This window comes from Diceros bicornis, chromosome 26, assembly GCF_020826845.1.
Source record: "Diceros bicornis minor isolate mBicDic1 chromosome 26, mDicBic1.mat.cur, whole genome shotgun sequence".
NCBI classification, from domain to species: domain Eukaryota; kingdom Metazoa; phylum Chordata; class Mammalia; order Perissodactyla; family Rhinocerotidae; genus Diceros; species Diceros bicornis.
In genome coordinates, this window is record NC_080765.1 from 46,614,040 (window position 1) to 46,637,609 (window position 23,570).

The following is a 23,570-nucleotide window of genomic DNA, read 5'->3' on the forward strand; positions in this document are numbered from 1 at the left end:
AGTGCTAGAGGGAAATTTATAGCTTTAAACACTTGTATGAGAAAAGGAGAAAGGCCTCAAATGAAAAAACCTAGGCTTCCACTTTAAGAAACTAAAGAAAGGAGCAAATGAAACAAACCCAAAGGAAGCAGAAGGAAAGAAAGAATCAAGATTAGAGAGGAAATCAGTGAAATAGAGAACAGAAAAACCAAAAGTTCTTTGAAAAGATCAACAAAATTGACAAACCTTTAGTTATAAATGAACGAGGAGACATCACTACCAACCCCACAGAAATATAAGGTACTTATAAGGGATACTAGGGAAACTCTATACCAACAATTACTTAGGTGAATGGACAAATTCCAAGAAAGATACAAATCACTTAAATTGACTCGAAAAGAAATAGGAAATCAGAATAGACCTATAACAAGAAATTGAATTGATAAAAAGTCTTAAGTCTTCATGCAAAGGAAAGCCCAGGCCCAAATGGCTTCACTAGTGTATTCTGTCACTCACAAAATCTTTCTGAAAATACAGGAGGGAACATTTCCCAACTCATTCTGTGAGGCTAGTATTATCCTGATACCAAAGCCAGACAAAGACATCACAAAAGAAAACTAGAGATCAGTGTCCCTCATGAACTTAGATACAAAATCCTTAACAAAATTAGTAACCCAAATACAGCAACATTATACAACATGACCAAGTGGGATTCATCACAGGAATGCTAGGTTAAACATCTAAAAGTTAACTATCGTAATAGACCACAGAATAAAGGACAAAATGCACAAGATCATCTCAATGGATGCAGAAAAACATTTGAAAGAAATCCAACACTCATTCATGATAAAAAATGTCAACAAACTAGGAATAGAAGGGAGCTTCCTCAACCTGATAAAGAACATCTGTGTTAATTTCTGAGTGCAGCTATATGAAATCACTACACAGTTAGTGATTTAAAACAACACAAATTTATCATCTGACAGTTCTGGAAGTCAGAAGTCTGAGATGAGTCTCACTGGACTGTTGCCTTGCCCTTTCTTACTACTAGAGGTGCCCACATTCCTTGGCTCCTGAACTCCTTCCTCCATCTTCAAAAGCCAGCAACTGTGGGTTGAGTCTTCCTCTGGCCACCTCACACTGACCTCTTCTGACCTCCTCTTCTACTTTTAAGGACCCTTGTAATTAGGCTGGGTCCCCTGGAAAATCCACATTAATCTCACTATCATAAGGTTAGCCAATTAGCAACCTCTATTCCCCTTTGCTATGTAACTTGACATATTGACAATTCCAGGGATAAGGACATGGACATCTTTGGTTGGGAGCATTATTCTGCCTGTCACAGCATCTATGAAAAACATCAGCTAGCATCATAATTCATGGTGAACAACTGAATGCTTCCCTCTAAAGTCAGGAACAAGCCAAGGATGTCTGCCTTGCCACTTCTACTCAGCATTGTACTAGACGTGCAATAAAGCACAAAAAAAAGAGAAAGAAAAAGACAAAGGTAGTATACATACTGGAAAAGAAGAAGTAAAAATGTGCTTATTCACAGATGACATGATCCTATATGTAGCTAATCCTAAGGAATGCAGATACACACACATACCTGGAACTAATAAGTTTAGCAAGGTCCTGGGATACAAGATTAATAAGAGAAATCCATTGTATTTCTACATACTAATAACAGTCTGAAAATGAAATTAAGAAAACAATTCCATTCACAATAGCATCAAAATAGTGTAAGATTTATACACTGAAAACTATAAAAAACTGCTAAGAGAAATGAAAGAAGATCTAAGTGAATGGAAAGAAAGTCTATGTTCCTTGATTAGAAGAGCCTGTGGTCTTGGGCAAAGAGTCTTAGACGCCACACCAAAAGCATGAGCCGTGAAAGAACACTGGCGAGTTGGATTTCATCAGAATAAACTTTTGCACTTCAAAAGACAGCATTTAAGAAAAATGAGACAAGCCACAGACCGTAAAAAGTATCTGCAAATGTTATATCTGATAATCCATAATATATAAAGTCTTAGAACTCAATAAGAGGACAAATAACTCAATTAAAAAATGGGCAAAAGACTTGCAAAGACATTTCACCAAAGAAGATGAGAAGGGCCAATAAACATATGCAAAGGTGCTCAGCATGAGTAACTGTCAGAGAAACACAAAATTAGCATAGCTAAAAATGAAAAAAAAACAACCATACCAAATGTTGGTGAGGATGTGGAACAACTGGAATTCTCATACGTTGTAAAATGATGCAATCACTTTGGAAAACAGTTTTTTAAAAAGTTAGACATGAATATTATGTGAGCCAGCAGTTCCACTCCTAAGAATCTACCCCAGAGGAATGAAACACATGTCCATACAAGAAGACTCATCCAAATCTTCATAGCAACAGCATTCATAATAACCCCTAATGGAAGCAAGCAAACGTCCATCGGCTGATGACGAATACACACCATGTGTCAAATCCAGACAGTGGGATCCTATTCAGCGTAACAAGGAATGAAGTAGTGACACGTGCTACCAGTGGATGAACCCGGAAAACATGATGCTAAGTGAAAGAGGTGAGACAAAAAAGACCACATATTGTATGGGAATGTTCTAAAACTGGCTGCACAGCTCTACACATTTACTGAGAATCATTGAATTGTATACTTATGGCGGATGAATTTTATGGTGTGTGAATTACATATCAATAAAGCTGTTTTAGAAAAAGAATTATTGGATAAGGGCACATTGGTTAATACTTTATAAGACTATATTAATAACTAGTTAATACTGCTAAAAAATTTCAGGCTAAACAGAAAATGAAATTAAGGAGGAAAAAAGATAACATTTATAATAGTATCAAAAAGTAACAACCATTTAGGAAAAAAATCTAAAAAATATATGCAAGACCATAACATAGAAATCTACAAAAACACCAGAGAAACCAAAGAAGACCTAAATAAAAGGAGGAATTATACGTCCACAGATTGGAAGACTCAATATTGTGAGGATGTCAATTCTCCACAAACTGCAACAACTCAACATTCAACAGGCTTTTTTGGTTTTTAGACATGTGACAAGCTGATCCCAGTGTCTAAGGAAACACAGAGGACCACGAGTAGCCATGATGCTCTTGGAGGAGGAGGGGGGGAGGGGGAGGAGGAGGGGCTCTACCAGTTACCAAAACTTACTGAAAAGCCTCCACAGTTCAGGTGGAGGCCGAGAGAGGCAACAAGAGCCCAGGAAGGGCCGGGGCTGACAAGGGACCCTGATTTACGGCAAAGGTGGTGCCGAGGAGCAAGGCGAGAAGGGTAGCCATTGCACTGGATGGCGGGGAGGCGACTGTAACCCACCGAAAAGAATTCAACTTGAGTTCTACCTCACACTCTTAGAAAGCGGATGACGGAGAAGTAGCCTGCGGATGTCAAAGTGAAAGGTGAAGCGATAACGTGGCTGCAGGCTGGTTTAAGAGAATATGCTCAAGGTCATCTGCCAAATAGAACTTGAAACCATGAAGAGTTTGATAAATTGAATTACATAAAAAAACTTCTCAGGCCGGCCCCATGGCTTAGCGGTTAAGTGCGCGCGCTCCGCTGCTGGTGGCCCGGGTTCGGATCCCGGGTGCGCACCGACGCACCGCTTCTCCGGCCATGCTGAGGCTGCGTCCCACATACAGCAACTAGAAGGATGTGCAGCTGTGACATACAAGTATCTACTGGGGCTTTGGGGTGGGGGGGGACCTTCTGGAGTTTTTCCATCTTTATTATTGTTGGTATTTAAGGAATCAAGTTCAAGATGTGCCATTTAAAGAACATCTACGAGACCACATTGAAATTAAGAACTCGCACCAGAATCACAATGAAGACACTAGAAAGGCAAACTACAGTGCAGAAGACCTCACTGGCCACATGTACCTGAGGGAGGGCTTGCATCCAGAATATGATTTTTTAAAAAATATCTTATACATCAGACTGATAGACAACCAAATAGAAAAATCGACAAGAGACTTACACATGACGATCCACTGGCTAGTGAGTCTCTGAAAAGCTGCTGTCTCATTGGTGGTTGAGAAAACATGGATCAGTGAAAGCCGCCATCCACTCACCCTTGGGGCTAAGGGGAGACAAGGTGGGGTGTGGCATTGAGGGCACCCCCGTTGGCCCCAGGAGGGAGTGACCCCCTAACACTCGGGGAGGGTTGGCCTCACCTGCCAAGAAGACGCACACCCCGGTCCCAGCAATTCCATTTAGGACCAACAGAACACCCACGCTGGTACCCCAGAAAACGCAGACACAAAGGCTTGCCGTAGCACCGCCAGGAGTGACCTCAGTGTCACTCAGCAGCAGATGGATAAACGCATCTCATGACATAAAGGAGAATGAAGGGACAGCTGCATCTACGACTTGGCTGAATCACACGTCACACAAGCAGCCAGGCCAGTGCTTCGGTGAGACACCACTTGCGTGAAGATCAAAACAGGCGAACGACGCCAGAGTCCTCAGGGAGACCCCCGTGGTCAACTAGGAGGAGAGGCCAGGGCAGTGACCAGCCTGCAAGTCAGGACAGGCTGCTTTGTGGGGCAGGGACAGAGGCGTTCCTTTCAGCACTGAGCAGGCTGCACACGGATGTTACTGCAGGACTCAAGAACGCTTTGAGAATACCAAGGCCCGCGGCCCAGATCCTGACGCTGGTTTCCCGCCACACAGGCTTCACTCTGGATTTACCGGAAGTTTCCTGTCCTCCCCTCCAAACGAGAACCGCCAGAACGCTGACTCCCATCCTAGTGCACGTGCCCGCTGCTCTGGCCTCAGCCTGCAGGCCTCCAGTCAGGCAGAGAGGGCCCTCCATGCCAGGAACTTTCTGGAGAAGAGGCCCAGCTGGCCCCGGAGCTCCTGCTGAGTCCACACTTTCTACTGTGTAAATGTATGTTTACTGTGTAAATTTCTGGGTGTGGACTTTCTCCCTGCAGATCTATAATTTCTCAGAAGAGAAGCTGAGAAATGACCTGGAAAAAAAATCAAAGCTCAGTAAAGGGACAGAGATAAAGCCGCCTCCCTCCCCCAACACCTCCCTAGTGTGATGTGCAGGGGCGAGGCCCGGGAGCCAGGGAGGGGTCGCCGTGGCCGGGTCCCTAGCCTCTCCTGGGCCCATCGAGTAGCCAAGCCCAGTGGCCAGGCCACAGATGGGCAGGGCAGAGCTTCCGGGCCCCATGGGGGAGGTGAAGGGATGTGGGCAGCTTCCACCTGCCTTCCCTCTTCCCCTCCCCACCGCCCATCCCCCAGGACACAGTCCTGCCTTCTTCCTTTGAGAGGCCCTCAAAGCTCAATGAGCTTTGCCCTCCCCAGACCTGGTTTTGCCCCTTCCAACCCCTCCCAGTCCCTCCTGAGCACAAGCCCACCACCCCAGGCAGAGCAGAAGGACTAGTGGGCAGGCACAGCTGATAGCCAGAGGAAGGGTCCTGGGGAGAGGGGAAGGGACGGCTGGGGGGCCAGACTGCACTTGGCCAGCCCCTGGAGGAGATGTGGTTGGAGCAGGAAGAGCAGAGCCAGGGGCTGGCAGGCGAGGGTGTGGTGGGGCTCCCCTCTCTCGAGGCCACTCCGGCCAGCAGCCTTCTTCCCTGTCTGACCCGGGGCCGACCTCGGGCCAGGTAAGGCCCTGGGTGCCCATCCCAGCGGCCTGTGCACAGAGCAGGGTGGCCGTGCCCCCACAGGAGCTCTGGAGGACAGCATGGGGGCCCCTGAGGCCAGGCCATCCCCCACTTTCTTCCCGGGAGGGTGGCGCTGGGGAAGCAAACACAAAGCAGCCAGGGGCCCTGCCAGGTGTTCCTAGAAGAGAGGCTGGGGGAGGGGCAGTGGCCAGACACCAGCTGACCCTGAGGGCACAGGAGAAGCCCCGGGGAGCCTGAACAGGACCCCGCCCAGACTGTTAGGAAGTGGGGAAGGGGGAGGAGGATGGGGTGGTCAGCACCACAGCAGTGGAGCAGGCCCATTGGGAACCAGGGTGTCTCCCCCTTAACCCCCACCTGGTCTTCTGCTGCGCCGGAGGACCCCAGGAGCTGTCCCAGGGGCCCCCACCCATGGGCAGAAGGCCAGCCGAGCACAGAGGCCACCTCTCCTGGATTCCTCAAACCTGTCGGAGCACCAGCCCCTCTTGGGCTGCGCCAAGAGACACCCCAGCTCCCACCTGCCCGCTGCCCCAGCTGTGCTTGGCCCAATCCTACTGGGGACCGGGGGATGGAAGGGAGTGTGTGTGTGGCGATCAGGAGGATGGGGGATGGGGGACAGGCCCGTTGGCCCTCAGAGCTGCACCATAGCCCGCCTTGGAACCGGACGGCAGCTTCAGGGCACAAGCAGCCCCCCAGCCTCTCCCATGCTGTCTGCACCACAGGCACTTGGTGCCGATGCTGGTCCCCCGGCACGAGGGGGTTAACGGAGCCTGGGCCGGCAGAGCTGGGCTGGCCGGTGACAGGGCGCTGGCTGCCCTGGCGGTGGAGAAATCCAGAGGGCAGCAGCAGCCGGCCCCAGTGGACGCACCCTGCTTGCTGCCCGCCTGCGGCCTGCTCTGCACGCGGGATGGCCCTGAGGAAAGGTGAGGCCCCAAGTGCTCCAGCGAGTTGCTCTAGGGGTGCCCAGCCCCAAGCCTACTGGGGCAGGGGCAGCCCCCAGTGAAGGCTCAGCTCGGGGTGGGCTGGGGGACTCTAGGAGCCCAAGGGGGGCATGTCACTGCTGGGGGTTTTGGGGGCCACAGCTGCACCTGGCCCCTCCATTACCTCCTCTCCTTCCTAAGGGCCCAGGACGGTGGCGCAGGGGAGGAAGGGCGAGCTGAAGGCAGGGAGGGTGTCTCCTTGCACCCCCACCCCAGGGGCCTTGCCCTGGACCCTCCACTGGGCCAGGGCCTGCTGCTCTCCCAGACACTCGGAGGACAGGCCACTGCCACTCTGTCCCCTCGAGAGGCCTCACCCCATCCAGCTGGGCGAGAAGCACCCTATGGCACTGCCTGAACCCCCACCCCAGCACCCTGAGCTCTCAAGAGTAGGGATGGGCCTGATGCGGCGGGCAGCTCAGTGCCCAGTAGAGATTTTGGGGCATTTTTGCCGGGGAGCCTGGCGCTCTTTGTCCCAAGGCACAGCCTGACCCCTGGCAAGTCAATGGTCTAGGGTCTCCATGTGTCCCCAAGGCCTGCACCCTGTTCCTTTCCCCACACCGGTGCTGCAATTTCTCAGCCAATTCCCTGGGAGCAGACTGCACATGCCGGGGAGCCGGTGGGTGAGTGCCCCCTAATCTGGGGGCCTAATTGGGGCAGCAGGTGCCTGGCTCACTGTCCACCTCCATGGGCAACGAGTACATGCCCACCCAGGCCTGCTCCAGAACATTCCCTCACTCACGCCTTCCTCCAGGCCCGCCTGGCAGCCTGGCCCAGCTCGAGTGTCCACCTTGGGGACACGGACAGCCACACGGCCTAATTGCCAGGTGCCCCGCCCTCAGTTTTCTCTGGAACAGGCACTGCCACCTCGTCAGTCCTGCGAGGGGAAAGTACAGTGGGTTTTGAGCTGGAAGACGTCCAGTTTAAGTGCGGCGACTGTGAATGTCAGCTCAGACCTTTCTCCAGTCCAATTAGCAGCGCCTCCTCTTGCGGTCACAGGCTGCGGTCTGGGCGCTAAGTTCCACAGCGGCCCACAGGTGTGGGCTGAAACTGGGAGGTTCCAGGTCTCTCACCCCAGGGCTCACATCCTGAGCCCCTCAGTGCCGCCTCCCCAAGCCCCTCTCTCCACAGGAGGCCTGGCCCTGGTGGTGCTGCTGGTCTCCTGGGCAGCACTGGGCCCCTGGAGCCTGGAAGGAGCAGAGCCTGGAGGACAGGGGGACGCTGAGGGCCTGCAGTGCCCGGCCGTCTGCACTTGTGGCCACGACGACTACACGGAGGAGCTTGGCGTCTTCTGCAGCTCCCGGAACCTCACGCGGCTGCCGGACAGCATCCCGGACGGCACCAAGGCCCTGTGGCTGGATGGCAACAACTTGTCCTCTGTCCCCACGGCAGCCTTCCGGAACCTCTCCAGCCTGGGCTTCCTCAACCTGCAGGGCAGCTGGTTGGCCAGCCTGGAGCCACAGGCGCTGCTGGGCCTGCAGAACCTGTACCACCTGCACCTGGAGCGGAACCAGCTGCGCAGCCTGGCGGCCGGCACCTTCGTGCACACACCGGGCCTGGCCTCGCTCGGCCTCAACAACAACCTCCTCAGCAGGGTGGACGAGGGCCTCTTCCAGGGTCTGACCAACCTCTGGGACCTCAACCTCGGCTGGAACAGCCTGGCCGTGCTCCCCGACACTGCGTTCCAGGGCCTGGCCAACCTTCGTGAGCTGGTGCTCGCAGGCAACAAGCTAGCCTACCTGCAGCCCCCGCTCTTCTGCAGCCTGGGCGAACTGCGGGAGCTGGACCTGAGCAGGAACGCCCTGAGGAGTGTTAAGGCCAATGTCTTTGTCAAGCTGCCCAAGCTTCAGAAGCTCTACCTGGACCACAACCTCATCGCTGCCGTGGCCCCTGGCGCCTTCCTGGGCATGAAGGCGCTGCGCTGGCTGGACCTGTCGCACAACCGTGTGGGCAGCCTCCTGGAGGACACCTTCCCGGGCCTGCTGGGCCTGCACGTCCTGCGCCTCTCGCACAACGCCATCGCCGGCCTGCGGCCCCGGACCTTCAAGGACCTGCACTTCCTGGAGGAGCTACAGCTCGGCCACAACCGCATCCGGCACCTACCGGAGAAGGCCTTCGAGGGCCTGGGCCAGCTGGAGGTGCTCACACTCAACAACAACCAGATCCAGGAGGTCAAGGTGGGCGCCTTCCTCGGTCTCTTCAATGTGGCCGTCATGAACCTCTCTAGCAACTGTCTGCGGAACCTTCCAGAGCAGGTGTTCCAGGGCCTGGGCAAGCTGCACAGTCTGCACCTAGAGGGCAGCTGCCTGGGCCGCATCCGCCTGCACACCTTCGCTGGCCTCTCGGGGCTGCGCCGGCTCTTCCTCAAGGACAGCGGCATTGTGGCCATTGAGGAGCAGAGCCTCTGGGGCCTCGGGGAGCTCCTTGAGCTGGACCTCACCTCCAACCAGCTCACGCACCTGCCCAGCCGGCTCTTCCAGGGCCTTGGCAAACTGGAGTACCTGCTCCTCGCCCGCAACCGGCTGTCGGCGCTCTCGGCAGATGCCCTGGGGCCCCTGCAGCGTGCCTTCTGGCTGGACGTCTCGCACAACCTCCTGGAGGCCCTGCCCGAGGGTGTCCTCTCGCAACTGGGGCGGCTGCACTACCTCAGCCTCAGGAATAACTCCCTGCGGACCTTCGTGCCGCAGCCCCCCAGCCTGGAGCGCCTGTGGCTTGAGGGCAACCCCTGGGACTGCGGCTGCCCGCTCCGGGCCCTCAGGGCCTTTGCCCTGCAGCACCCCAGCGTCGTGCCCCGCTTTGTCCAGGCCGTCGTAGAGGGGGACGACTGCCAGCTGCCCGTGTACACCTACAACAACATCACCTGTGCCAGCCCTCCTGGTGTTTTGGGCCTCGATCTGCGAGACGTCGGCGAGGCCCACTTTGCTCACTGCTGATCTGAGGCTTGCCCGGCAGGACACTGCCCTGGGGTCAGAACGGGCCCTCACCATCCCCGGAGCCCGGCAGGCACGCTGCTCCTCAGCTCTCTGGGGGTCAGGCCCCACACTGCTCACTTGCTGGGGTCCCTCCTATGGGAGACACACAGTCCTGGGGCTTTGTCGGTGTGGGCTCAGGGCCTGTGGGCACCAGCCTGGTCCCTGAGGGCCTGACCAGGACAGTGGGGGTGGGTGGGCAGGCACAGCCCTCCCCAGCTGTAATCAATTAAAAGCAGTCTAATAAACACACCGTGTGGCCACAGGGATGACGCTTGGGGGAGGGGAGGAAAGCGCTTGCCTGGGTACGCTGCAGTCCCCCCACCCCCCCGCCCTCAATCCCGCATGCCCTTCCCAGTCCTTCCCTTCTTGTGCCCGGACTATCTTCACGTGCCTCCAGCCCCGGGCCCTCTAGGGACGCCAGCCCTGACCTGAGGAGCGGCGGGCACTTACTCAGGTCCTTCAGAACCTCAGCGTCCTGGCCCTCCTCTTTGGGCACTATCCTCGGAGGCAGCCTGGTTCTGGGAAGCCAGAGCACAGCTGAGGTGGGCGCTGGTCCAAGACGCCCAGCAGTCAGTGGAGGAGGCCTGGCTGGCCCAGCACGGGGGCCGATCCTCACTCTCCAGGGCTTCGTGTTCCTGGCCAAACCCCTCAACAGTCCTCTCCCCGGAGCCTTCCTCTTGGCACAGCACCCTCCCCACTCCAGGAAACCTCCGTCCACGGCGCACCCATCGCCTTCCCACCCTGCCCCCAGGGAGCGGTACCTGAGGCTGCATCCCAGACCCCCTGCCACCTCCGCCCAAGGGGCCGCCTGGCTCTGCTTTCTAGAACTGCTTTCCCCCGACCTCCTGGGGAGGTGCAGGGAAGAGCGGAGCCCTGGGACTCACACCGTGTTCCTAACTCATCTTGCCTGCTCTCGGCTCTGCCAGGTCCCCACGGTGTGGAGGGGCCAGGCGGGCAGTTAGCTCTACGGGCCAAGCGTCCCCCCTCACACATTTCTCTGACATCACAAATTCCCCCACAAACTTCACCCAACTCAACTGAAACATATCCTCGCCTGAGTCTTCAGGGGCCTGTCGACAATGGGACTGCTGGCCCAGCCCCAGGACTTAGGGAGTGAACGCTGTCTGTTGTAGGATACAGCCACACTGTGAGGCAGAGAGGCAGGACCAGGGCAGAATGATCTAGAAACGTCAGACTTGTAACCATGGCGGTAGGATATGTTTAATCGTGAGTTCCTCTGAAATTACGAGTTTTAACACCTTACAGGGTGTTCCCCTCTGTCACCACGATCTCTCACAGACCCACCGGCTGCCAAGAACCCAGGGCACCTGAGGACAGTGGAGGCCCCAGCAAGCCTGCAGACACACAAGCTTTGTGAACAACATGGAGACTCAGCTGAGAGGGGCAGCTTGTCCGTCTGTCTGAGGCGTGTGAATACTGAGATGTGGGGTGAACGTGATGTCACCAGAGAGCTCAGGCCATGGCACCCGGACCCCATGTTTTCCCCTGGGCTCCGCCACAGGCCAACCCAGCAGAACCACTCACGGTCAACAGCTCTGACGCCAACATGCTGCTGGAGCACCAGAAATGTCTCCAAGAGCAGGGAGACGCAGGCACAGTGACAGCCGCGAAGGCCAGTCTCTGCAGGTTCCAGGACCCTCACCCAGGACGCCTGCTCAAGTCTGTGAGCGCAAGCCCACAATGGCGCCAGGAGGAGACGCTGGAAGCTGCCTCGGTCAGGAGAGTTGAGCAGGCGTCTCATTCAGAATCTTCTGGGCTATGGAGAAGAGTGCAGGAAATGCAGGGCTCTTGGGGAACTCCTGGATGAAGTCTTGGCCCTCCTCCAGGCTCCTTGTGAGCTGAGGGTCCAAGGGCACAGAGCCTGTGAAGATAGAAAGGGAGGGGTCCGGGGAAGGAAGAGGCGGTGAGAGAAGGCCTGGGGGCCGGGAGGTCATGTCCACGCACTTCCCACTGCTCAGGAGCCTCTGTCAGCACTGTTTTAGCCAAGAGTGGACACCCTTGTCGGGCACGCTCCTGCTGGAGGTGCCTGGAAGGCGCTCTCAGGCTCAGTTTCCACCTTGACGGCCAGCTGCCGGCCCAGCAGGCCCAGCCCTCTGCCTCATGCTCTGCCCACTTGGCGAAAGTGCAGGATGAGCACTGGAGGCATGTGGTCATGCACCACCAGTGTCCCCCGACAGAGGTGCCCCCAGAGCCACAGCCGGCCCTTTGCTCCTCTGGGGTCCCAGCAGGCATTTTAGCTGCAGGGGCACTCCTCAAAGTCTGGGGTGGGGCTGACGTTCCCCTCAACAGGCCAGCTCTCTCTGGTTAGTTAGTGGTAACCAACCTGTCCGAGATGAGCTTGAGGAAGACGAGAGTAACCAGCTGCTGCCGTTTTTCTCTCCCTCAGGCACAGTGGGCAGACGCAGGTCAGACCACCCAGAGTAGAGGCTGGAGGGGGCAGCCCCGATCCGCTCACCTAGGAAGGGGACTCCGGCATGTCTGGCCAGCTCCTCGCCACCTCCCCTGGAGAAGACGCTGGTGCACTCCTAGGACACAGAGACATGCGGCCTGCTCGAGGACTCGCTCTCCACACGTGAGGGGCTGGGCGAGGGGCAGGTCCAGGGGACAGCAGCATCCTTGCCCCCCGAACCTGCCCTGCCCCCTCCCCCTTGAGGGCTGGCAATCCGCCCAACAACTTTCCTTGACTCACCGCACAGTGCGGGCAGACAAAACCGCTCATGTTCTCCACGACCCCGATCACCCGCAGCCCTGTCTTCCTACAGAAGGTCAGCTCCCGCCTCACGTCCCCCACGGATACCGCCTGGAGACCAGGAAACAGACAAGAACGGCCAATGGGCAGCCCGAAAACTCAGCCAAGATGAGTATAACGAGCAGGGAAAAGTGCCCCCCAGGGTGAGGTCGCACACAGCGGGAATGGGACGGCACTCGTGCAGTACCTGGGGTGTGGTGACCACGAGGGCCCCCAGGGGGCTGTAAGGGCGCAGGGCTTCCACAGTGGCCATGTGCTCATCAGAGGTCCCCGGGGGTGTGTCCACAACCAGGTAGTCCAGCTGCCCCCAGGCCACGTCAGACACAAACTGCTTTATCAGCGCTGCAAAAACCCAGGGAGGCCCGGGCTCACGAGGGCTCACCAAGCCCGCTGCCTCCACCCACCCCCGGGCACAGAGTCGGGCTGAGGGCCCACCGACAGCACGAGGAGAAGCAGCGCAGCAGGGAGGCCCCGTCCCTGCCCCCACGAGCACGCCTTTCTTCCTAGCCGTTGGGCCCCTCCACCCTGTAGAACATCTGCTCAGGCCTCAGCTGAGGGCAGCGGAGCTGTGACCTTCCTGGGGGGTGTCTGTGCCTGGACTCGGGAACACCTCAAGCTTCCTCGGCCTGAAAGAAGACGGCCTGCAGTGGAACGCACGTTGGCCCACCCTGGAAGCAGCCCCTGAGCCTGCTGCTTGCATTTGGCAGCCTCTCACTGCCAGGCAGAGGGGGCTGAATGCTAACTGCTGATGCGGGGGCACCCGAGCCCCGCCTCGGCGTCCCCCACACTGGGTGGCCTCCAGTCTGGGCAGCCCCACCCTTCCTGCCCAGGGGATGGGAACGCGGTAGCTGATGGCCTTACAGCTGTGTCTCACGCCCATTACTGAGAGCGGTGGTGTGCACGGGGGCCCGTATGGGAGGAGGGCCAGGCCCTGGGCTCCCGAGGGGCAGCTAGGAGAGGCCATCCCCTGCCCGCTCATTACCGTTCTTCTTGGGGCCTCTCCACACCACGGCCTCGTCCGGTTTTTCCAGCAGGAAGCCCACAGACATGAGGGAGATGCTCTGCTCCTGGTCCACAAAGACAGGCACCCAGCCGCTGTCACACTGGTGCACGGCCCTGCCCTGCGCCCGGAACATGCGGGGGATGCTGGGGCCACACAGATCCACGTCGAGGATCCCCACCTGCAAGGAGGCAGGACATCCATGTGGCGTATAGGGGCCTCCCAAGGCAGGGGCACTGTCAAGCAGGAAGAAATCAGCTGGCAGCCCTGTGTGTCCACACCAAGGGGCAGGGCAGCTGCTCAGGAGGGGAAGGGCACGGTGGTTGGGGTGGGAGGCGCTCACCTTCTTGCCCGCGTGACGCAGGGCCAGGGCCAGCTCTGTGGAGATGGTGCTTTTCCCGACGCCCCCCTTTCCTGAGAGGACGAGGATGATGTGCCGGATGCCAGCCAGGTGTCCAGGCTCTGGTCAGATGGGTAAGAGGGTAAGGGGGCAGGGAGTCCACTTCAGACCAGATGCTCTTCATTGCTCACTCCCCAGATGGTCACTAAGCACCTCCCACATTCTGAGGCCTGAGACCAGGGCGGTCCTGAGACCTTCACCCGGACCTATGCACACACCCCCAAGCAGAAGGTCTTCTGCAGACCCCAGACCTGACCCGCTGCTGCTCCCACCCCCATCTGAAGTGCGGCTGCTGGGGCAGGAAATGCCCACAAACCACTCCTCTTTCTAGTGTGCACACGTGTGACTGCACACCTGGGAGCTTGGACGCACATGGGCAGGATGACCCAGACACTGCCAGCTCCCAGCTGATTCCAATGGGGAATGGGGCGGATTAACGTCGTCACAACCAGGAGGTACGTCCGCGCCGTGGCAGCACCCGTTTCTAGCACCCAGGTCTGAGCTGTAGGCTCCCAGCCAGCTTCCCTGGGATCAGAAGAGGACTCAGGCATCCCTGGCCTCCAGTTCTCAGGAGGAACACTTATAGCTCTGGGGACCCAGCATCACCTGGCTAACTCAAGGCCGGCTCTCGTGCGTGGCTGCTGGCCAGGCCTTAAGAAACCACAAGTACAAAAGGGCAGCCACGGGATGCACACTCCCCATGCAGGCCCTGGGGCCGACAACTCTGTGGATGCCCGTCGGCTGCCAGCCATTCTGCCCCAGCTCCTCTCCCTTCCAGTGAGCCCAAAATGACACGGAGTAAATGTTCACCATCTCCAATCCCGGCCACCCCACAGTGGTGCCATCTGCATACATACAGCCCTCAGCCCCCCTGCTATACCCTCATGTTCCTGTCCCAGCGCCCTCAGGGCCTCACCATCCTGACTCCTGCCTGGCCTTCAACAAGCTGCTCTCTCTACCACCCTCACCACACACCCAGGTCCTCAGGAGGAACTCAACAAATGACACACAAATACTGTCCCCCCTCCTGACCCACCTCTAGGGGGAGTAGGTTCAAAGGCCCCTGCCTCCAAGGCCCCCCTAGGAAGAACTCAGAAGGCACCTGCCCTGGCTTTCAGGCAGGTCCTTGTCACAGATGTGTTACAGTGCCTTTCCTAGGCCTCCTTCCAGCACTTAGGGCTGGGACATCTTGTAAGGTGATGAGGAAAGGGCACCCCCCCCCACCCAGATCACTGCCAGCAGACACCCAGGCTAAGGCTCGAGGTCACCCCTGCGGCAACTTAAAAGGTTATTACTTGAATTGCTTTACTACCAAAAGGTATTTAGAAGTCAATTTCTGTTGTGGGGGGGGTGAAGCCAGGGGTGGGTCCTGCTTTCTCTCTGGCTGGCCGCCATTAGTGCGGTGCTGTGCAGCGCACAGCAGTCGTAATGACAACTCGCTCTCCCCACTGATGGGAGTGGGGAATTTTGTCTGTTTGAGCATCAGACAGGACACTGATGCTTTCAGGTAACTGGAAGGTGCAGTGAACTTCTCAGACAGCAATCTTCACGGGTCAACCACGAGAACCTCTCTCTCTTGAGTAAATGGAAAAAGTTTATAAATCAATGAGGTACATTCACCCAGTGCCTACTGCATGTGAGAGGCTGTGCTGGAAGGGGCAAAGAAAAGCAGTGTCTTCCCACAGAGGGAAGTGACAGGCCTCGGTCAGCCTCATCGTTAAGTCCAACCAATAGCGACTGTCTGATACACTGGACAAGTAGGTAAGTTTTCTAGGCAAAGAATCTCTCTGGAAAGCCAGGGGCTGCCTCTGGGCACAGGGAGGTCGTTTTTTTTCCTGCATACCCCATTAGCCCTTTTGAGTTTTTATGTGTTTTTCAAACGTGGTTAAAAAAGAAGCCTCCATCAATCTAGAAGATAATCTTCACACCTTGTAACAAACCTGCCCTTATCATAACAACCCGTTTCACATGTTTTTCTCCAGTGTTACGTTTATAATCTGACAGATGAGTCCAGCGGTCTAAGAGTTTGGCGCCCAAGGTAACAGACCCAGGTCTTTTAGAACAAACACGGCAAACCACTACTTAACGGAGACCTATTGTGGCGCATCTGTGCAAATGTGATCATACCCACTTGTCTGTATTCCGTCCCACACAACTTCCGTGTTTCTCAGTACTAACGCTTGGAAAGCTAGAATACTCCCAGAGAATAAGAGCGTGTGATGTCCCAGTTTCTTCTCTTTAAAAGCCAGCATTTAAACAAGACTTCTTCCTAAGTCCTGTTTAAAACCTAAGACTCAAATCTTCCGGATCACCAGGCCACCGAATCAAAAACCCCCGGCATAAAATGGGGCAGTATTTGCATTTTTAACATCAAAATCTGGTCTGCGTTCTCGCCGACACCCACAGGCCCCTGAGCGGCACGTCCACGCACGGCGCTATCATCACGGCGGACTCGTCCCTGAAGATGTCGCACACACACGTGCACCTCCGCGGCCTTCACGCCGTAAAGAAGACTTGCTAAAAGCCCGGAGCCCAGACCAGCGGCTGCCGGCCGGCCAGTTCCCGCTACCCTCGGTGGCCGCGGACCGGACACTGCCCGCGGGGCCGGCACACTCACCCGCCGCCGCCTCCATCACGCCCGCGGCGCCGCGCGGCTTCCGTCCGCTTCCTCCCGCGAGTGCCCGCCTCCTAGCCAGAGTGAAGAGCCTTCAGACCAATGAGCAGCGGAAGCCCGCCCCCTGTCCCCTCTTGATAGGCACACTCGCGCTTCCCTCAGCCAATCAGTTCGCACAGGGGTGCACACAGGTTCCGGTGCAGACGACGTACCGGAGACGGACCCACTTCCGTGTCAACGCCCGAATATGGGGCCGCCTCCCTCCTTTGCCCCGCGTCCAATGGACGTGCGGGCCTTGTCTCCGACCGCTTGAGATTGACTAATGAGGACGTCAAGTCAGGATTGACAGGTCCAGCAGCCTCTCGGCAAGAGGCTTGTACCGCGGGGCCGCCGCTGCCGCAGGCCCGAGCTGGCGCGCCCGCCTGCGCAGCGGAGCCAATGCGGCGCGGGGGGCAGGCCGCTGGGCGGGGATTGTTTACGTCTCGCTGAAGAGCGGAAAGTAGGTCACGGCCGGCCCGGCGGAGCGCGGCGGAGCGGCTGCAGGTGAGCGGCTGCGCGCTGCGTCCGCGCCCCCTGGGCCCCGCCGCCCCCGGCCGGCCCGGCACGGCCGCCGCGCCCGCTACCTTGCGGGAGCTGCGGGCGGCGGGGCCGGGCCGCGCCTTTGTGCCTGCGTGTGGCGGCGCCAGGAGGGCCCGGGCGAGGCAGGCCGAGCGGGCGGTGGTCGTCGGCGGGCCCGCAGCGGTAGGCACACCGTGCCGCGCCCAGAGGAACTCCCGCAGCATCGGCCGAAACTGGAATTAGTAAGAGGCCCGTTTCGGAAGTGCCCTGCTGCTATGAGGGCTGGGGGCGCTGCCCGTCTCCGGGGCGGGGGACAGTCTCCGGGGCCGTTGTTTCAGCGCGCACCGCCTACAGATGCGCCGGCCGTAACCGGCTCCGGCCATGGCTCGGAGGCTGGGCGGGTAAGGGAGCTGTGTCCGCACTGTGGAGGGAGGAGAGCTGGTTCCGCAGACGCGCGCTCCCATCCCTCGAAAACTGTGCCTGCGCTCACACACTGACACGCGCTGGCCGTGTGCCGGGCGGGCCCTCACTGGGGGAGTGGCTGCCCTCCTGGAGATTTCAGTCCCGGGGAGAGCCAGGCAGGACGTAAGCACAGGAATCCGCATGTTACTGTAAGTCGGATGTGAAAACTAAGAGCCAGAGAGGGGAGGGGAAGGCTTTTCCGGGCCAAGGGCAGGAAAGAGCTACAGCTGGAACGAGGCCAGCGCGGCTGAGAGAGGTGCGGGAGAACACGAGAGGCTTTGTAGGATGTTGCATTTTATCCTAAGAACGATGGCAAGCCCTGAGAAGTTTTAAGATTTGTTTTTAAGATTTGTGTTTCAAAAAGTCAGCGTGGCTGTAGTGAGTACAGTGGGAGGAGCTGGAGCGAAGAGAGGTGTGTGGGGTGGGACCGGGTGGTGGCGGTGCGGATGGAGAGGGATTCAGGACATGTTTTGCAGGTGGCGTGGTGGGGTGTGGGGGGCCGTCAGGCCACTGTGGGAAGGAGGAAGGTGACGGGGATAAATGCCCTGTGTCTGGCATGAGGAACTGGGAGGCTGGAGATACCATTTGTCAAACTGGACAATGGAGGAGGAGCCAGACCGGGTTTGAGATGCCTGTGGGACATGCAGGGGGACAGCTGGGTTCAGGAGACTGAGCTGGGAGAGGGACTGAGACACGCACTCGAGTCATGGGTGTCTGGATGGCGCTCCACATGCTCTACCTAGGTCTCATCGAGGTGCTTGGACGCTGGAGTGAGGTACAAGTTTGTAAAGAGAGTTCCGGAGTCCTGTTGGCCCCCACCTTTGGGTGGGTCTGGCACAGCCGGCCTAAGGCAGAGTGCAGTGTTGCAAGTCCTCCTTGCTCAGACCCTGTTTTTCTTCCAGATTCTGTCCACCATGGCCAGGCGTCCCCGGAGCAGCAGAGCCTGGCATTTTGTCCTGAGTGCAGCGCGCCGAGATGTGGATGCCCGGGCTATGGCTCTGGCAGGGACGGCTAACTGGGGCTACGACTCTGATGGGCAGGTAGGTCCCAGTGAGTGAGGTGGACGTGGCTGGACTAAGGTGTGGGGACGCCTGAGGCAGGCATTGCCTGAACTGGAACTAGAGGAGAAAGATGCTCCTGAGAGCAGAGGATAGGGCCAGCCCTAAGCCTGCTGTCCCATGTGCGCTCTGGTCTGCCCCCAGGCTCTTTACCCTGGTTAAGGACCTGCGTGCCCTGGGGTGACAGGGCCTCAGGACACGTCATGTTCCTCTCTCTGTTCTTTCCTCTGAAGAGGGTGGCAGTTGGGTCTATTGTCAGTTCGTTCAACAAAAATTTCTCCATTCCGTTTACCCAACCAGTTTCCAAAGGTTGTCGTTGACCCAACGTGCATCATTCTGCACATTTCTTCTCCCTTATAAATAGGTGCTCTGTGTTTGTGTATACACGTGTAAAAAAAAAAGAAGTTTGATTCTTAAAGCCCCAGATGCCTCGGCCTTCCCCTGACTCCCGAGCTTGGGGAGGCCCAGGACACGGAGTCAGTGGGCAGAGCAGCTCAGCTGTTGGTCTCCTGCCGGCTGCCTGATGTACCAAGGGCTTTGAGCCAGAGCCCAACCCCTGCTGTGGCAGGATGGAGCGAGGCCTTTGTGCCTGCTGTGGGGGGTGGCTTCTCAGTTGGCTTCTGGAATCTTTTAGATCAGAGCAGGGGGTTGGCTCTGCCCTGAGTCACCCCGTAGCTTCCTGCAGGGACAATCCCCAGGTGACTTGACTCTCCTCTGTCACACAGCCACCATGCATTGTTGCTCTGGCTCAGCCGGGTGTCCTGGGTGGGGTGGGTACCTCTCCTCCCTAGAGTGAGGGCAAGCTGAGCCCTGTGGAACTGCCAGGCTTTGGGGGAGAATTGGAGGCTACAGCTCTGGATTCGCAGCATCTTGGGCCCCTTCCTGGGGCTTCCCGAATCCCCTGCTCAGGCCAGCATTCCTAGCCTGCCTCCAGCTCCCACTGACCACGTGGCTGAGAGCAGTCTACCCCTGCCTCACCGGCTCATCGCTGTGGGATGTGGGGCACAGTGTCTGACACATGCTTGCGGCTTGTCTCGTCACCTAATGGGCCTGGAGTCGTGTGTGGGGGCAGGCAGGTGGTGGGTGTGTCATCCTGGATGCCTTTGCAGGATAAATACACACACCTCCCTTCCCTTCTGCCCTCACGCTCTCCTTAAGGCTTGTGTGGGGGGAGGGCAGGTCTGCCCCCTGCCCAGGGGGTTGGCGTGCTGGGTGCCAACCACCTGAACCTCCAGGGCCTGCAGAGCTCAGGTCAGTGCCCTGGCTCCTGACGCAGCGTGAAGGGGTTGCCTGTGGCCAGCAGGCTGGCTAGCAGTGAGCCCGCCTTGGCTTTTGGGGGATCAGCCTTCCATGCTGGTGGGGAGCTTTGGGCCTGCTTCGTCTCCTTTCTGGTGTCTACCTCTGACTGGGGCTTGATTTCCTTGCTTCCTTAGCTCACACTCTCCTGTGGATTCATTGAGCTTCTGCGTGGGCCCTGGGTGTAATAGGAAAGAAACAAGGTCCTGGTCCTTCCCCTTCCCCTGAGGAGCATCTGTTCTAGGGGGAGGAGGCAGCTCCGCAGGACAGAGGATGTCAGGGGAGTGCGGTGAGAAGGAAGAGGCTGCACACGGGAGGGAGGGGCTGGAAGAACCTCTTTGAAGTGATATCTGAAAGCTGTCACCCAGGGGCAAAGGGCTCTCCCCCCAAGGAGACAGGTGGACGTGACAGGTGGCGGGGCAGAGGGGAAGGGGGCCAGGCCAGGGGTCTGGTTGAGGGTGAGCCTTATTGTCAGGACAGCAGGATCTGCCCCAGGTCCGCGCAGGGTCACCCGGGCAGCTGTGCAGAGAGCACTTCAGGGAGGCAAGAGGAACACGCAGAGACCAAGAGAGGGAGGATCTGGAGTGCCACCAGGACCGAAGGCCAACCTGCAAGGGCCGGCAGAGTGGGCACACAGGGGCTGTGTGCACCTGCTGGCCGCGGGCTGTGAAACCCCGGACTCTCGCAGGTTGGCCTGGGGTGCAGAGCCGAGGTGGGCGTCAGCGGGGACCGGCGTGGCTCAGAGCCGGAATGACTAGGCGCACAGAGCGCTTCCCCCAGCTGCTCTCCAGGAAGGGCTGCAGGTCAGCTATAGGTGACCACCAGAGCCTGTCTGAGCCTGGGCATCTGGCTGCCAGGTGTGGATTATGCAGCGTGAGGACTGAGCCTCCTAGTCAGGGGGCTGGGTTGCCACTGAATGTTCTCCTATGGCAGAAGCTTGAAGCAGCAGCATGAGACCGCTGGGCTCGGCAGGGCCCTGTGACGGGGTTAAGAGCCCTGCGTGGACAACGGGGCCACTGCCCAGGACAGGTGTGCTGGTGCTGCCAGGGTGTGGAGCCCCTGGCTGCCTTTATTAGGTCGAGTGGACTCTGCCGCAGGGCTCCCCTGCCTCAGGCTGCTCTCAGTGGGGCGGCAGCTTATCCTTGATGTGGAAGCTGCCTGGAGAATGATGGCTGGCTGAGCACACAGCCCTGCCTTGTGGCTCATTAGTGGCTGGGCCTCCGGGGCCCCCTGGGCTGTGCAGAGCGGGGTGGAGTCCTCATGCCCACTCCCAGGAAGCCAGTGGTGTGGTAGGCCTTGGGGAAGGAGGCCCCTCAGTTCCTGCACTAGGAGGAGATGTCCAGGGTCACTGTGGAAAAGTGGACTGGCTGTGCACTTGGGACCTGGGGAAGCCCTTTGAGGCCAGTCCTCCAGATTCCTCCCTGGGGCATCAGAGCCATCCACCGTGGCCCTCTGGTGGGCTTGGGGCGGGCGGAGGGTGGAGGATGAGGCAGGGGAACAGCCTGCCCTTTTCTCCCAGCACAGTGACTCCGACTCGGACCCTGAGTACTCGTCCCTGCCGTCGTCCATCCCCAGCGCGGTGCCTGTCACCGGGGAGTCCTTCTGCGACTGTGACAGTCAGAGCGAGGCCTCTTTCTGCAGCAGCCTGTACACAGCACACCGGGGCAAGGACTGCCGCTGCGGGGAGGAAGACGAGTGTGAGCACCCGCGGGCCGCCTGGGCTGGTGGGGGGCTCTCGGGCCTGGTGAGGTGGCCCAGAGGGGGCTTGGAGACTGCCCTAGCCTGGGCCTGTGGCTCCCGCAGATTTCGACTGGGTCTGGGACGACCTGAATAAGTCCTCAGCCACCCTGCTGAGCTGCGACAACCGCAAGGTCAACTTCCACATGGAGTACAGCTGCGGCACAGCAGCCATCCGGGGCACCAAGGAGCTGGGGGAGGGCCAGCACTTCTGGGAGATCAAGATGACCTCCCCCGTCTACGGCACTGACATGGTAAGTGGCCAGCAGGGCTGGGGAGCTGCCGGGCGCCCTGGCCCCGGGCCCCCTCTGCCTGGCCTGTTGTCCCCAGATGGTGGGCATCGGGACGTCAGACGTGGACCTGGACAAGTACCACCACACGTTCTGCAGCCTGCTCGGCAGGGACGAGGACAGCTGGGGCCTCTCCTACACGGGTGCGTGGGCCTGAGGGCAGGCGGGCAGGGCAGGAGGGGCCCTGAGGCAGGAGGGCTCACCCTGACCCCGCCACCCCCCAGGGCTCCTCCACCACAAGGGCGACAAGACAAGCTTCTCCTCGCGGTTTGGCCAGGGCTCCATCATCGGCGTGCACCTGGACACCTGGCACGGGACGCTGACCTTCTTTAAGAACAGGAAGTGCATAGGTGAGGGCAGCTGGGGCCCGGACGGAGACACGTGCCAGCTGCTGAGGCCCCACAGGCGGCGGAGACCAGGGCCCAGGTCAGGTGACTGCAGGCTTCCTGAAAGGCTGTCCTCGCAGAAGCCTGGGGTTCCAGGGTGCCAGGGGGTGGGGCAGCGCAAGGGCCAAGGGGATCGTGGTGTCCTCAGTTACCTTCGGAGGATGTCCCAGGAGGGCCAAGCCCATCGTTCAGGATGTGCCCCTCTCTAGGTGTGGCAGCCACCAAGCTGCAGAACAAGAAGTTCTACCCGATGGTATGCTCGACAGCGGCCAAGAGCAGCATGAAGGTGATCCGCTCGTGCGCCAGCATCACCTCCCTGCAGTACCTGTGCTGCTACCGCCTGCGCCAGCTGCGGCCCGACTCCGGCGACACGCTCGAGGGCCTGCCCCTGCCGCCCGGCCTCAAGCAGGTGCTGCAACACAAGCTGGGGTGGGTCCTGAGCATGAGCTGTGGCCGCCACAAGCCCCCTGCGCCGGCGCCCAAGACCGTGCCCAGCGCCAGCAGCCCCGAGACCCTGCGCTGCCAAAGGAAGCGCTGCCGACGGACCTAACTCATCTCCCAGTGAACGCTGCCCTCTGGGGTGGGGGCAGAGTCTTCTCGGGCCCTCCCTGTGGGCTACGCTCCAAGGCAACAGGAGAGGGAGGAGGGGGCTATCGCCACTGTTCCCTTGCTGCCTGAGACTGGGACAGGCCCAGGACCTGGAGACCAGGACTGTGCAAGTCCATCTGCTTCCTGTGACGGGTGGAGGCTCTCCTGGGAGCAGCCGCTCCAGCTCTCGTGGACTTAGCCTGCGGGCCTGGGGGCTGGGCCCAGAGGCTGTGGGCTGCTACCCAAGGAGGAGGAGGCCTCGCTAGAGGTCAGCTCTTCCATTGTTGCCAGCCTTGGGTCTTTCTTAACTTGCTTTGCATGTTGTCAGCTGCTGTTCACCAGAATAAACTTGGTTTGTCTGACCCGTATGCAGCGGGAGAATTAGAGAGTCTGTCCTGAGGCCTGGGGCTCACAGAAGTCCCTGGCTTCTCTGTTGGGTCTGGTTGTGTCGCAGCAGCTTTGGGAAGAAATGGCTTGGTTCTCTGTTCTCTCAAGACTTCGTCTTACTGCTTCTCTCTGAAGGTGCCACCCCCAAGGCTCCAGGTGACTGGCGTTTGTCCCCCAGTGGGGACCTTGGGCACTCCCCAACCCTTCCTGACCATCCCAGCTGGCCACCAGCTCCACAGCCAATGTGTACAGGGCCCAGGGTACGCGAACCCTACCCCATCGTCTCCAGACCCTCCAACTGGCTTGGCACCTCTTGGCGAGAATTTCCTCTTCTGCTCTTCCGTTGCCCAAGAACTTTCCCTACTCCCCCACGTCCCCCTCGGGGTCAGACCTGATGGAGAGGCCCCCCAGGAGCAGGTAGTGCTGGGTGCCCT

The 23,570-nt window shown here is 58.4% G+C and overlaps 3 protein-coding genes across 10 annotated transcripts; 2 read left to right on the plus strand and 1 right to left on the minus strand.

Annotated features, from left to right (window-relative positions):
• Positions 1-7,256: 7,256 nt before the first annotated feature.
• IGFALS (insulin like growth factor binding protein acid labile subunit) lies at positions 7,257-9,773 on the plus strand (the record flags this gene model as incomplete). Its single annotated transcript, XM_058568898.1, has 1 exon — positions 7,257-9,773. A coding segment is annotated over one exon (2,295 nt), but the record flags the coding sequence as incomplete, so codon positions are not given.
• Positions 9,774-10,793: 1,020 nt separating this feature from the next.
• Positions 10,794-16,447, minus strand: NUBP2 (NUBP iron-sulfur cluster assembly factor 2, cytosolic). 5 transcript variants are annotated; one of them, XM_058570358.1, is made up of 7 exons: positions 16,378-16,447; positions 13,704-13,822; positions 13,343-13,541; positions 12,548-12,702; positions 12,301-12,411; positions 11,935-12,136; positions 10,794-11,472 (listed from the first exon to the last, which is right to left on the minus strand). In XM_058570358.1, the coding sequence occupies exons 1-7, from the start codon at positions 16,391-16,393 to the stop codon at positions 11,327-11,329; spliced, it is 948 nt and encodes a 315-aa protein (XP_058426341.1). In that variant the 5' UTR covers positions 16,394-16,447; the 3' UTR covers positions 10,794-11,326. The 5 variants fall into 5 exon arrangements, with proteins under 5 accessions (XP_058426341.1, XP_058426343.1, XP_058426340.1 ...); XM_058570360.1 differs by having other exon boundaries at positions 12,067-12,136; positions 16,378-16,445; XM_058570357.1 differs by lacking the exon at positions 16,378-16,447 and adding an exon at positions 15,892-16,358.
• A 401-nt stretch (positions 16,448-16,848) lies between these two features.
• Positions 16,849-23,135, plus strand: SPSB3 (splA/ryanodine receptor domain and SOCS box containing 3). Of its 4 annotated transcripts, none has more exons than XM_058570354.1 (7): positions 16,849-16,917; positions 18,297-18,434; positions 21,268-21,445; positions 21,552-21,739; positions 21,816-21,918; positions 22,000-22,201; positions 22,371-23,135. In XM_058570354.1, exons 2-7 carry the CDS (start codon positions 18,309-18,311, stop codon positions 22,837-22,839), a joined length of 1,266 nt encoding a protein of 421 aa, XP_058426337.1. In that variant the 5' UTR covers positions 16,849-16,917; positions 18,297-18,308; the 3' UTR covers positions 22,840-23,135. The 4 variants fall into 4 exon arrangements, with proteins under 4 accessions (XP_058426337.1, XP_058426338.1, XP_058426336.1 ...); XM_058570355.1 differs by lacking the exon at positions 16,849-16,917 and adding an exon at positions 17,104-17,174; XM_058570353.1 differs by lacking the exon at positions 16,849-16,917 and adding an exon at positions 17,191-17,333.
• Positions 23,136-23,570: the final 435 nt, after the last annotated feature.

Excerpts from the sequence above, each read along its gene's own strand:
- NUBP2 (XM_058570357.1), bottom strand. The coding sequence starts at position 16,012 with ATGCTGGCTTTTAAAGAGAAGAAACTGGGACATCACACGCTCTTATTC. Across the intron at positions 13,542-13,703 it reads TGCGTCACGCGGGCAAGAAG|GTGGGGATCCTCGACGTGGA; the intron begins GTGAGCGCCTCC and ends GCCTCCTTGCAG. Across the intron at positions 12,412-12,547 it reads TCGTGGTCACCACACCCCAG|GCGGTATCCGTGGGGGACGT; the intron begins GTACTGCACGAG and ends CCTGGTCTCCAG.
- SPSB3 (XM_058570353.1), top strand. The coding sequence starts at position 17,208 with ATGAGGGCTGGGGGCGCTGCCCGTCTCCGGGGCGGGGGACAGTCTCCG. Across the intron at positions 21,919-21,999 it reads CTGGGGCCTCTCCTACACGG|GGCTCCTCCACCACAAGGGC; the intron begins GTGCGTGGGCCT and ends GCCACCCCCCAG. Across the intron at positions 22,202-22,370 it reads CGGCGGAGACCAGGGCCCAG|GTGTGGCAGCCACCAAGCTG; the intron begins GTCAGGTGACTG and ends GCCCCTCTCTAG.